Source organism: Antedon mediterranea, chromosome 2 (assembly GCF_964355755.1).
Source record: "Antedon mediterranea chromosome 2, ecAntMedi1.1, whole genome shotgun sequence".
NCBI lineage: Eukaryota > Metazoa > Echinodermata > Crinoidea > Comatulida > Antedonidae > Antedon > Antedon mediterranea.
The window spans coordinates 35,570,686-35,584,687 of record NC_092671.1 but is presented as its reverse complement, the minus strand read 5'-3'; the positions used below and the strand labels follow the sequence as shown (position 1 = coordinate 35,584,687).

Sequence of the window (14,002 nt, the reverse complement as noted above, 5' to 3'; positions counted from 1 at the left end):
CATAAGCTCCGGGGCCCCTGGGTTTAGCCAGTGAGCTCATAGCCGTTACGCCACTGGGTATGGGACTGAAATGTGGACTGATAGAATGCAACCTTTCGAAATTGAATTATTTAAACTATTTTACTTGACATTATATATGTTTAAATTTTATACAACAAATCAATTCATACCACAATTTAGAACTCTTATAGAGTTAAAATTTAATAATCATCTTGTATCAAACACTCATTGATTATACCTTGTTTTGTAAATTATTCTATTTAGTCTAATAAAACGCAAGCCAAGTAATTACAATAATATTAAGTTTTTGTTATGAATCCAAAGGCAAGTTATTGAAAATAATGACAATGGCGTGTGTATCAGTGGCAGGATCTCAATGAAGATTGCAGACCTTTCGGGCAATACTAGCCCTCCATCAGTGCAAGTGAGAGTACTTGGACAAAGTTGATATCAAGTTTTTATTATGGTTATAAACCAAATTATTGGCATATTATTAAACACATATTTATATATAAATTATGTATGCTTATTAGAAAAATACGTTATTTCTGTAAATACACATTTATTATTTTTCGTTTTTGAAAACAGTAAATTACAATAAACTGGCCTGCTAATTCAATGAGCAATTTTGAATAATCAAACATTTGTTGTGTCATTTTGTATACCGTATTTATTTTTCTTACATAAAAATCAGGGGGGAGGGGGACAATATTAGTCTAGAACTAAACACCCATAATTCCAGATATACAATAACAAGGCCAACAGCCATTAAGTCGCGTGCTACAATGCATAGTGATACCGGACCAACAGACAGACCGACAGACCGACAGACAGACCGACCGACCGACATAGTGAACTATACTGACCGAAATTACTGAACATGTTTAAAAATGTTGAAATGTTTAAAAACATTTATATTTTTTAAATTTACACGTGCGTAGCCTGTCACTTTTGACGTGCTCGTATAACGTAATTTCGAGTTGAAAAGTAAGTCAAGAAAACAGAAATCGGGCAAAAAGAGTTCGCAATAACATTTAACGCGCAGTGCGCACGCAAAAATATGCGCACTCATAGCAATTTTGTAAACGCTAAAATTGCCTGAAACGTACTCTCTTCATCGAAAATAAATTTTGAAAATTTTAAGCGCGCGTACGCATGCGTTACATGCGCTACGCACGTAATTGTATTGCCATATGATGATTTATGCCCTGAAATTTATGAGTACCAATTTTATTTAATTGTGATTCATGGTTGTGAAGATATGATTACAAACGTGATTTCGTTAAATCGTGCGCAGACCGCGTAATTTTTTATTGCGCACCGTGAAAACATAACCACATCGATTCCTGGCCATAAGGAATATTCTGTGAAAAATTGACTTAGCTAGATTAAACTGATATCAAGATAAGGTCAGAAAGCGATAAAACGCATAGTGATACCGGACCGACAGACCGACAGACAGACAGACCGACAGACAGACCGACAGACAGACAGACAGACCGACCAACCGACCGACATAGTGAACTATAGAGTCGCTTCCACGCGACTAAAAATGACAGACTACAGTATACTATAAGATGTAGGTGTCGATTAAGATAATCTATAGTCTCCGACATAGTACCGTCGGGCAAGAGTGACATTCTCATTGTTCTTTGGTACCAATTATATTGTAAATTATAGCTCAGGCCATTTGAAAACAAAAATATATCCACTATTTTTAATTCGTCTTATTTCATGATTGTGGGTATGCAACAAGGAATACAAAAACATACTTCTTTCTGTACGCCAGCACGACATAAACATAGGCCTACACTCAATGTACAGTATTACTGAGTATACGGAGGAGGATTCGCTCTAGGAAAACCTGTATTTGTAGGGTCAGGATACTCGCCTACACTTAGGGGTAGTTGGATGTCATCTTTACTTGATGGTGGTGGATGGTTTACTGGTGACTGGTGACTTGGTACGCCAGGCTGGCAGTTAGGCATACCTGGCGGAACATGTTGTTGGTTTGGTATACCAGGCTGGTAGTGAGGCATCCCTGGCGGACCATGTTGTTGTTGGTTTGGTATTCCATACTGGTAGTTAGGTGGTGGACACTGTTAATGATTAGGTACGCCAGGCTGGTAGTCATGTGGTCCTGGTTGGTATTCAGGTTGGAAACCAGTGTTCTCTGAATGGTATTGAGATTGCGGCAGATTTGTTGCTCCATAATGTGGTGTACTGGAATGATGATAGTAAGCTCCTTGATTGTGATGACAGATTTCGGAATTCTTCCGCTCAACCAACCTTTTCATTCTTACCAGATCTACTAGCCACCCGATGCCAAATACACCGACGGTAAGCAGGTACAGCGTTCCCCATCCACATCGTTTCAAGTAGAAATGATGAAGGCCTAGGATACCTAACGGATTAAACGCAAGAACGTACACATCATCTAGGTAATAGCCTTTGAATGGCTCTTGTCTTTCACACTGATCCTTATATTTACCCTCACTTGGATTGTTTTCCAACGCTTCTATGTTTGCCCGTTTTACAAGTAGCGGCATTCGGAAATTGTCGAATAACCAGCCGAGACCAAACAGTCCTAGTGTAAATGTGTACAGAAGACCCCATCCAATCCGTCCAAGACGGTAATGATGGAAACCTGTTAAATAGAAAAATGTGTTTGTAAACATAAAAACTTGGTTTATATTCATTTGTAGATGCGAAAGATTCGTGGTTGGAGGGATGTGATGATGTATGCGTGAATCAGTGGCGTAATGTAGAGACCTGAGGTCCCTAAGTGGCCCTCCAATATTAGAGGCATCGAGCGTTTTTAACCCTTTCCGACACATCTGGACACTGCTCGGGGCCCCTGGGTTTATCCGTTACGCCACTTGCGTGAATAGATTATGTGGATGAATAGAAATGGACTTTAGGAATAGTGCTTAAAACGAATGGAATGATAGACGTATGCATGAAGATCGGATTGTTTGGAATTTATGGAAGAATAGATATGTGGATGGTAAAGTGGATGTACGAACATTTTTTTAACGAATATACATGAACGTAATATTATGACCGTGTGTATGAATAAAGCTACCAATACTAATCTTAGTGGGAACGAATAATTGTCATGTTCTCTTATTAAGCTCTGTCTATACTATCAAACTAATTTGACAAAAAAAAAGTGTAATATGCTCAACTATGGTAGTGATATGCCCAAATACGATAGTGATATGACATCAACATTTTCATATAATATTATTATATGGGCATATCACTTTTTTTTGTTACTTTGACAGCTTTAGTGGTTCAATAAACAAAAATACAGTTATAAGTACTGTATATTTTCTATAGTTTAACTTACCAAGTAAACCGGTTATCGGACAAAATCCAATGACCCAAGTGTCTAACAAGTCAAACTTCTGAGTCGATGTTTCACCGTAGATGTCTTTATTGTTTGCGTTTTGTACCAGATTTGGCATTCGGAAAATATCTAGCAACCATCCTAGACCAAGTAGGCCAAACGTAAACAGATACAGCACACCCCATCCCGGTCGTCTCAGGTAGAAATGGTGGGCACCAAAGAAGCCTAGTGGTATAAGTAAAATATAGGCGTCGAGTAATGACTTGGTCCTGTATGGTGATCTCTCTACTGTAACAGTTATCGATGGATTGTAGTCAGAGCTGGTTTGAAAACCATTATGTGCCGATGCATTAGCTTCGATTTGTTTCTCTGCCGACATTGCGACTGCATATGACACATTTACATGTACTTACTACATATCAACCTTTGTTTTGTTTGTATAGTACCGGAATGAAAGTAAATACACTCCAGTCACATGCTAACTAGTAATGTGGAGAAATGGGAGAAGGAAACAGAGGTATAGGTCCGCCCTCGCAAAATAGGCTATTTTTCAAATAAAAAAGAGGGTGAGCCGGATCCTACACATTGTGTACAGTATCGTTTATATTACAGATAAAAACACTAATATAAGTACATTGAGAATTAAGAATTGGGTGGGACTCGAACCCATGACCTACAGATCACTAGCCTAGTTCATACCTCTCTGTACTTAGTATAAAGTAAAAATTACGTTACTAGTAGGGCAAACATCTGACCAATTACTCGACACATCCAGGCACCCTGACGCAAAGCTACTCCACAGTAGTTACAAACAATTAAATAGAATTAAAGCATAATTTTTTACTTTACTGTTTGCATTAAATAACTCGTGATTTAGTTATAACACTCTTTTTTATCCTGTTGGATATTAAAACAGGTAAGTATAGTGAATCAATTTTACATGAACAACATTACAATATTATGTCTTTTACGTTCTTATTTAAAGTAACCTTTTTTTTATTTCATTGAACATAAGGTAAAAGTTTAGCGGCGCGCATTAACAATTTCTTTTTTTATAATGCAAAATAAATAAATCGTGTGACGGTAGATTATATTTATTTAGCAAGGATATAAAACGATTATCGGTACTTTAAAATACTCGTGATCTGTCGCAGTTTGTTCTTTGCTCTTGTTTACAATAATTATTGTAAACTTGAATAGCAGTACGTCATTTCCGGATTACGTCATGGCTAAATTTATAATGTTTTTGATTCGTCTAGATTCCTAAATGTATTCGGATGCAATATTCTTGAACTTGGATGTTATGGTGAAAAAAGAAAGGAAATTCAATTTAAAAGCGACCTCTGTAAATTATAAAACTGTGTTTATGTATAACTCTACTGGTTTAATTTTTTATCAATTTAATTATGGTTCTTTAAAAATGGTTGAAAAACATCATGACGATGATAACTACATCATAATAGTGAATCTCCTGTTAAGCCTATATACTGGGAACTATGCACGCACATTATATTTTGTTACAACTTTATCGTTACAATGCTGCATTTGTTCCGTCAGAGTGTTGTCCAATAAACTTTTGTTAGGAAGATTATAAGTATGAAATTGCTAAATTGAGAACAAAGAAAAGACAAAAGAATCGTTCGGGTTTAAAATCCTACTATGTGTATGTGTGGATTCATTGCCAAATAAGCACCTACATAAAGTAGTAAATGATTAATATTAATATCGTTTTAATATTATAACGGTCGTATGGTGTAGTATCCAAGCCGAAATGAGGAAATCTCAGGACTTCATTAGGGGTTTGTGGATGGGTATAAGATCCATACATAGGCCTAAAAATTGAAAATGAGCTAAAAAAAAATGTCGGCAAGCAATTGATAATAATCTAAATTTCTGGTATTATTATTATTATCAACACAGCCTTGGAATTTTTACATATTTTGATGATATTTTTTATTTTATGTATTTAGGCCTTTAGTGGTCAAGGATTACCAATAGTAAATTAATCACTGTCCTATCAGATAGGTGGTAATGCCCCATATTGAGTCTGTTATTGAGTTTGAGAGCAATGTATTGAGTGCTATTTATTGATGATTTTTAATGGTATTGCAATATATTTTAATTTTATTTTGCATTTATGCATTTTTAATGTTTATACAAATTGTATTCTAAATGTTTTTATCCAATCAGTGCAATCGGACACCTACCAGATAGTCATTAAGTTTGTTTTTAATGTATCCTGTCTCTGCCTGGTTTTGTGCCTTGTTTTTTTTCTTGTTCTTTGTCTTTTATATTGTATTTCTATGGAAAGAATTAAGTTAGGCCTATGTCATTTCATTCATATAGGCCTAACAATTGTATACACGCTATGAGTTGAACTTTTGTTTTTATTATTTCACACAACAGAAAATCTAAAACATATGGCTTAAGCACCTTCACTTCTGTTGCCTCTCGCTTATGGAATGACCTACCCGCCTCTATTAGATCATGTTCGTCTACTATCGCCTTTAAATCTGCCTTGAAAACTCATCTTTTTCATCAGATTGAGTTCTCTCATACACCGCGCCTTTGATCACTAATTACTGCTGGAATTGGCGCATTATAAATTCGTACTATTATTATTATTATTATAACATAATTATATCTCTCTGTTCCTAATTATTGTTGTATATATTATTTGGTCACGTAAACATCTTATTATCTTATCTAGCCTGATGAGAACCAATCAGACTCCTCTCTTTCCTAACAGATGCTAACCGCCATATTCCACCTTGCTATAGTTAGTTCCACTTGTCTTTCTCTTTATGGATAATTACCCCTGCTTTTCATTTTGTTGTATTTTTTAGGTATGTATCCCAAGCTGTTACATCGAAAATGATAGTATCAACCTAGATTTGACCTACGTCAGATTGTATGGTATCACGGCTGATTAAATGTGAGGTTCGTACGATCAATTTGTAGAAATCATTCAATTAACAATTTGGGTATGGTACGCAGAATTGTACGTTCTGTCAAAATCACAGCTGATAATTTAGCGAACGAACAAGTTTAATAATAAAGTTTTACCTATTGACACACGTCATTTGTTTAACTTTCCTAGTACGTCTGTGCTGTAATGTCCCTGCAAATGTACTGATTTATTATTAAAAGTAGGCCTACGCAATCACTTTTTAAATGGTTTTCTAGTGTTTACTTCAATTAACCGTCTCTGCAGCGAGTCGAAACTATCTTGTAGGCCTACTGGGTTTTTTTAGAGAGTTTCGTTCTATATATTTTGCTTTGTGTGATTTTTTATTTAGTAATTTTCGTTCTATATCATATCAAATCAAATCAAATCAAATTTTTATTCGTTCCATATACTAAATTGTACATGGAAAAATTGTTTTCCTCGACAGAAAAATATGGTAAAACATTCATAGTTACATCATACATAGAACAAATTTACAATTTAAAAACATTAATTAAAACATCCATCAACAGTAAAAACTTTAAAATATATATTGCATGTGCGCTATTATGATCTAAAAATCTTTGAGTTAAAAATATGAGTTGAAGTTGGTACAAAAGACAGTCGGTTTCTTGCCGTATCAGCTCTAGGAGCCCGTAACCGGCCTGACTTGTTCTTATAAAATCTCATAATGTAATGGATGTTTCTTATCTTCTAAAATTTTACTTAATTTACTTAGGACCTGTTAATCAGTCGGAATAATTGTTATAGATTAATAACCCCATACTAATTGATTTCAATAAAAAAAAATCATATTTTGACATAGTCGGCGCGTCATATAAATCACATTTACATATTTAGAAATTGGGCGGTATATAAAAACCGAATGCAAAGTAGCGCTTCATTACTGCGAAACACCAGACCGGACGGTAAAACCTCAATCATCCTGTAAGTCTCTTCAATTCAAACAAACAACATGAGAGAAATTGTACATCTTCAAGCTGGACAATGTGGAAACCAAATTGGATCCAAGGTAGGTCTAATTTATAAATGATATCTTAAGTAATGGAATGAGGATTAAGTCGTATTAATTTACTGGTAGGCGTTTAAACCTAATAGTTTGAATCTTACATTAAAAAATTAGGTAGTCTATTATATTTAACAAACAGATATATTCACAATACGATAGGCCTATAACATAATAATCAAAGATAGATAATCAGTCAATCAATAATAAGTTTTATTATTTACCTATGTCGTTTAAGGTTTTAACAAATTTAACCTAAAACTAAAGAATAACATGAGTGTTAAATTAAATTACAAAATGTTTCTAACATATAATCTGATTTTCTTTTACAATTATTTTACACGTAAGCAAATGCGGATAAGTAGGCCTAAAGCATCAATTGATACATAGAACACTGTGCTATCATTGCCGTTTGCACGCTCTATTGACGGGTCAAATTGTTAGTTCTCCCGAAAATCAATAAATCGTATATTTCACATGTCTGATAATCTGGTTAAATCATAATCGATCGCTCAAGCTGGAAAACGATTAAAGGGAGCAACTTATGACACTGCTGAGCGAAAGCAAAGCCAACTGGTAAATGAGCCAGACATGTCGTTTGTGGATCAATATGGGATTTGGTCCTACAGTGAGGTTAGCAAGAAATGCATTAGCTACTTAAAATGTATTAAGTAGAATACATTTCATATCCTAAATCATATTCTTTTGATAGATAATTTACTAACCCGTACCATCGTAAAAAATTGAGATTATAATATTATATAATTCATACAGCCTGCTGTGGGAATTATACATTATAAAACTTTATTTTTCAACACATAAAAATGCCTGAATACAAAATATATTATATATATATTATTATCGTTGGGTTGAAATGCAAGTATTAATGCCTGTGTCTTCTTCTAGAAAAGTGCACAGTTGGAGCTGTAGATAATGACTATTTTTATAGCTCCACGGGTAGTGATCATATACTACCAGCATTCTAAACAAAAAAATTGTTAATAATTAAATTGAAACTATTCAATGACTATCATCCAAATGTTGTTAGCATACCAACAAAATGTACTCTGTGTAGGCTACTCTCAACAACAAAAGTCCGTATAATTTATTACTATTTTCCAATAATTGAAAAAAAAATGTTAATACTATATTAGATTGTTTAAGCTTGTTCAACAAAACTGTTATTACTCTATCAGGGAAGAGTAAAATTAATTAACTCTTCTCTGCTTATACAGTAATGTAAAAACAAAAATGTCGTTAGACGTATCGGTTGTCTTTGTTTTATGTGAGATTTCAAATGTCCCAAAGTCTACAAATAAGCGTAAAAGATTAAATAATTTAGAGAAGGAAGCTGTCGTTTCCTCATAGTGGTTCATTGGCAAACAGTTGCAAAACCAAGGTCTAAGTGTGGGGAAAATCAAATACAAAAATCATGTGGCTCATGTATCACGATATAATAGTTTTATGTCTAATAAACTTGTCAAAATGAAAAATTGAGGTTTTATATACATGGATATTTAGTAAGAAAAGTTTGTGGTGCACCATACATTGTGTTTCTCAACAAGGGGAAAATCTTGGCATTTAGGTTCTTAGGTTAGTTATTCTTAACTTTCACTTATTGGAAACACATGGTGTACTGCAAAACTTACTTGAACTAGTATTTATCTCCCTTAAAAAATATGGCATAATTATTATAAGCCTACTTTTGTCTCGTAATAGCTATTAGATATCCTGTGTGTTTCTAAAAAAGAAAATGTATCAGCGTTGTGTTATGCTATATGTTATTTTTAACTTTATTTCATTTTATGGAATCACATGGTGTACTACAACACTTACTTAAACTAGTATTTATCTCCCTTACAAAAATGACATAGTATACAATTCAATTCAATTCAATTCAACTTTTATTTCAGACAACTGTCCATATGGCATAATACATTACACAAAAAAAGATGAAGGAGAGAGGACCAAAACTTTTATCTATTGGTATATAATGCCTCTCTCCATTTGTAGTACATGTTTTGAATCCATCAACAAATATTTATATATACAAATTAACATTCTTATTTTTTTAAGAAATCGGTAAGTCGAAATCCTCAAATATTCATAAAATGATGGAATATTGTTTTCCACAAACAAATTCTTCGCACTAACAAATCTTGGTTGTCCCAACAACCTCCGGAAAGCATCATTATAACAAACTGTCGATTGATATCTTTTTAAAAATGATTAGACCATCAAGGAGAACAGTACATGTTAATATAATATGATCTGAACTAAAAACATTTGATTGATTTGGAGCAGTATGAAAATTTCCTACATAAAACATTACTTCTAATACATTTAGATATATATAGGCGTTTTATATCTGCCTCACGTTTATACGTTTGTCTCTTAAGCTATAAAGATATCTGTTTCGGTACCGGTGTTAAGGGTCCTTCACACCTGTAGCCGCGCGAAAAAACAGAACATTTACGGACCGTGTGAAAGACGCTTTATAGGTCTGCTGCTTGCAGGCAAACTAATAATATTGTTTGTATTTTGTCCTTTAGTTTTGGGAAGTAATTTCCGAGGAGCATGGTGTTGATCCAACGGGTACCTACCATGGCGATTCCGATCTCCAACTGGAACGCATCAATGTATATTACAACGAAGCTGCTGGTAAGTAAGCCGTGTGGCGAATTTTTTTTTTTTTTTTTGGTACATGGGTTGGGGACTCCTTATGTGAAAGATAGATAATTATATATAGATATTAATTATACTCATGAGTTAATTAATAACTACAATTATTTTGATTTTGGTAGGAGGAAAATATGTACCCAGGGGTGTTCTTGTCGACCTTGAGCCAGGTACAATGGATTCTGTAAGGTCCGGACCGTTTGGTCAAATCTTCAGACCAGATAACTTTGTCTTCGGACAGAGTGGAGCTGGAAACAACTGGGCCAAAGGTCATTACACTGAAGGCGCAGAATTAGTAGATGCAGTACTTGACGTTGTGCGCAAGGAGGCTGAAGGATGCGACTGTTTACAGGTAATAAATTAACTATATTTTGTAATAACGTACACGACATAGTTTGTACTCTGCCAATCTGCCAATTATAATAATGTAACAGGTTATATTAACAAAGGATTCATTCTTTTTTATCTTGGTGAAAAGGGAGGATACTACATTTTCCTCCCCTGAGTTTATAGCCTCTCTACTCGAACACAAATAAGAACACAAATAAGATAGTTTAACAAGAAAATTTTAATCATGTATTTTACCGCCATTTTTCATTTCTACATTTTAATTAACATCGTATCTAAAATTTTAAATGAGAAAATATATGGTTAATACTGAATATATTCATCAATGAGAATTTAAATAAACGTGAGAAGAACTCACACAAGACAAAAAAAAAAACAAAGGATTCATTTTAATTTGCTTTATACATTTTTAGGGATTCCAATTGACACATTCCCTTGGAGGAGGAACCGGCTCTGGCATGGGTACCCTCTTGATAAGCAAGATCCGCGAGGAGTACCCTGACAGAATCATGAACACATTCAGCGTTGTTCCATCACCAAAGGTATCAGATACCGTCGTAGAACCGTACAACGCCACTCTATCCGTCCATCAACTTGTTGAGAACACAGATGAAACATACTGCATTGACAACGAGGCTCTGTATGACATCTGCTTCAGAACACTGAAATTGACAACACCTACCTACGGTGATCTTAACCACTTGGTGTCTGTGACAATGAGTGGTGTCACCACATGTCTTCGATTCCCTGGTCAACTCAACGCTGATCTTCGAAAGTTGGCAGTTAATATGGTTCCATTCCCACGTCTGCATTTCTTCATGCCTGGCTTTGCTCCATTGACTAGCCGTGGAAGCAAACAATACCGTGCACTAACCGTACCAGAGCTTACTCAACAGATGTTTGATGCCAAGAACATGATGGCTGCATGTGATCCACGACATGGTCGATACCTCACAGTAGCTGCCATTTTCCGAGGACGCATGTCCATGAAGGAAGTTGACGAGCAAATGTTGAACGTACAAAACAAAAACAGCAGCTACTTCGTCGAATGGATCCCCAACAATGTAAAGACCGCCGTCTGTGACATCCCACCAAGAGGCCTCAAAATGTCTTCTACTTTCATCGGTAACAGCACATCGATTCAAGAGTTGTTCAAGAGAATCTCCGAGCAGTTCACTGCTATGTTCAGGCGAAAGGCTTTCTTGCATTGGTACACTGGTGAAGGCATGGATGAGATGGAATTCACAGAAGCAGAAAGCAACATGAACGATCTTGTGTCTGAATACCAACAATACCAAGATGCCACTGCTGATGATGAGGGAGAGTTTGATGATGAAGAAGAAGAAGAGGAAGAAGAAGCATAGACAAATACAGCTATTTAAACTGCTTTTTATCGTCTGCAACAAATCTACATTTCATTTCATTCAAACACTAACCTACAAGAAGCTATAGATAAATTCGAGGACAATGAAACAAATAAAAGTTCCACACACATTTGGTATTTTAACTTTATTACAAAATTAAGAACGAAAACTAATTTAGTTTGATAACAAAACTATCTGTACAAATCCAAAACAACTGAATATGTACTGTATACAAGAAAAAATAAAGTCGCCACATAAATATTCATGTCTTGCTTTGTTATTATTATGAATAATTAACCAAGCGTTACAGTTAATTATTTTGAATATTTTAATGACGATAATGAAGACATCACAAAATGGTGCCGGTTCAAGAAGACATTTGGACAGGAGTGTTTCTATTAGTGTGTTGGTACTCTAGATATAATAAAGGAAAAGCACAAACTAACTGTCATAAATACAGAGGACTTTCATAGGACGTGAACAGTACACTCGAGCGTTCTCGGTGTAAGTAATGGAGTTCTAGCTGGGTGTAGTGGGGCTATATGGATCATTCAATCCCAGGGTCCAGGTTCAAATCCTGACCCTACCTATAATCAGTGTCAAATGAGACATCGTTAAGCACGATAAACTATTAAATAGTTTAACTATACTGTAATTGACGAGTTGCCCGCTGTTAGATGAGTATGATAGTTTTGTTTTAATTTAAGTAGGCAAGTTGCTTTAATCATCTTAGTCATTAATGCTGAATTAATTTAAATTCATATGCATCTTCGAAAGATTTCTCAATCGCAATTGATTCTTCAGTGGCCTAAACCTAAGAATACGAACAAATAATTGATACAACAAGCAAGTACCTACCGCACGTTAGTAAAGTAAACACAACAATATAACAATACAATTGTTTAGTTATTCTCCTTGGTTCAGGTGGGTATATTATGCCCTTCAATAGAATTGATTGATTGTTCAAATAGTATAACTCGCGAGCGTCCATCGACACACATAGCAACAAGGCTTTGGTATACGAAGTGGGGGCTTAGGCCCTGCGATGTTTTCTGGAGAGAATATCAACAATACAAGAAATGTGCCGCTGGGGATGTCCCACGGTGGATACGGTGAGTATTAGGCCTAATATGTATAACTTTTTGCGTATCGTTGCTATTTTACGTTACGGCAAAAATTGTAGACCCTATGTAGGAGTTATAGTCATTGAGAGAGTATAGGTCCGATAGAAACTGCAGAATTACAACCAAGACGTAATTAGGTAGGCGTACTTGTCTTGTGTAATGTTTATGTATATATTAGGCTTAGTAACATACCTTTATACTACAACTGTCGTATAGTATAGTCATATAGTAGTATTAGTATAGTATTGTATTTTAAAGAAATGACATACTAGTTCGCCTTAAACATATAAGATTAACTCCTAAGAAGATTGAATAATAGACACTGTAAAGATCTGTCTACACTATCAAACTATATTTGACAAAAACAGTGTGATGTGCTTAAATACGGTAGTAATATGATATCATCATGTCCATATAATGTGTACATCACATTTTTGTCACATACAATTTGATAGTGTAGACAGAGCTCAGTTATCGGTCATATTGCGATAACTAAAATTGAATAATAAATATACTTTGATTTTTGCATTTGCATGGGTGACAGTGCGTCCAGGGATGAGTACGTCATGCATATTGCGGTACATTACCTTGTCATTTCTAAATGTTTTGTATCGATTGGAAGATAACCCCAATTAACTATTTACCTGACAATCGTTTCTTTGTTATTCCTTTTATAATTGGCTGTAGATTACCAGTATCGTTGTGTTTCATAAACAATCGTGGGCACACAAGAATATACCATAGAATCATTACCGATAAACGTGTTGATTGAGTGAATTAATTAATTTATTATAACACAAATTTAAAATACTCGGAAAGGCGTCACTTAATATAGACCAAAACGAACATTGTTGTAATTGGTATACCTTTAGAAAGTTTATCGATATAAACTAAGTATCATATAGAAAATTACGACAATAAATTTAATAGATTAAAATTAATCTTACACATTCTAGAATCATAACCATACAGAAAATTAAAGGATATTTTGTATTAACAGACGTACAAGTGTAAGTGGTGTGGTACCAGGTTTTGCCGAGCATGTTTCAGAGGCGACTTCAGTGGTTGTATGTGGGAAGTCAATCGATGTAGGGTCTGTAATCAGGTTAGTATCAACAAAACGATGATTTTAAAGTTGATAAAGTACTGTATAATTGGGGG

At 34.7% G+C, this 14,002-nt stretch overlaps 2 protein-coding genes across 2 annotated transcripts; one reads left to right on the top strand and one right to left on the bottom strand.

Moving 5' to 3' along the window:
- Positions 1-1,483: 1,483 nt before the first annotated feature.
- LOC140039421 (uncharacterized) lies at positions 1,484-3,731 on the bottom strand. Its single transcript, XM_072085021.1, has 2 exons — positions 3,353-3,731; positions 1,484-2,647 (listed from the first exon to the last, which is right to left on the bottom strand). Exons 1-2 carry the CDS (start codon positions 3,729-3,731, stop codon positions 2,103-2,105), a joined length of 924 nt encoding a protein of 307 aa, XP_071941122.1. The 3' UTR covers positions 1,484-2,102.
- A 3,476-nt stretch (positions 3,732-7,207) lies between these two features.
- On the top strand, positions 7,208-11,965 carry LOC140040892 (tubulin beta-4B chain-like). The gene is made up of 4 exons (XM_072087153.1): positions 7,208-7,332; positions 9,879-9,987; positions 10,131-10,357; positions 10,767-11,965. The coding sequence occupies exons 1-4, from the start codon at positions 7,276-7,278 to the stop codon at positions 11,715-11,717; spliced, it is 1,344 nt and encodes a 447-aa protein (XP_071943254.1). The 5' UTR covers positions 7,208-7,275; the 3' UTR covers positions 11,718-11,965.
- The last annotated feature ends 2,037 nt before the right edge of the window (positions 11,966-14,002 follow it).

Bases quoted from the DNA above. Each gene is read 5' to 3' on its own strand.
- LOC140039421 (XM_072085021.1), bottom strand. From the start codon at position 3,731: ATGTCGGCAGAGAAACAAATCGAAGCTAATGCATCGGCACATAATGGT. The intron at 2,648-3,352 runs GTAAGTTAAACT...TCTATTTAACAG, and splicing joins TCCGATAACCGGTTTACTTG to GTTTCCATCATTACCGTCTT.
- LOC140040892 (XM_072087153.1), top strand. From the start codon at position 7,276: ATGAGAGAAATTGTACATCTTCAAGCTGGACAATGTGGAAACCAAATT. The intron at 7,333-9,878 runs GTAGGTCTAATT...TTTGTCCTTTAG, and splicing joins GAAACCAAATTGGATCCAAG to TTTTGGGAAGTAATTTCCGA. The intron at 9,988-10,130 runs GTAAGTAAGCCG...TGATTTTGGTAG, and splicing joins ATATTACAACGAAGCTGCTG to GAGGAAAATATGTACCCAGG.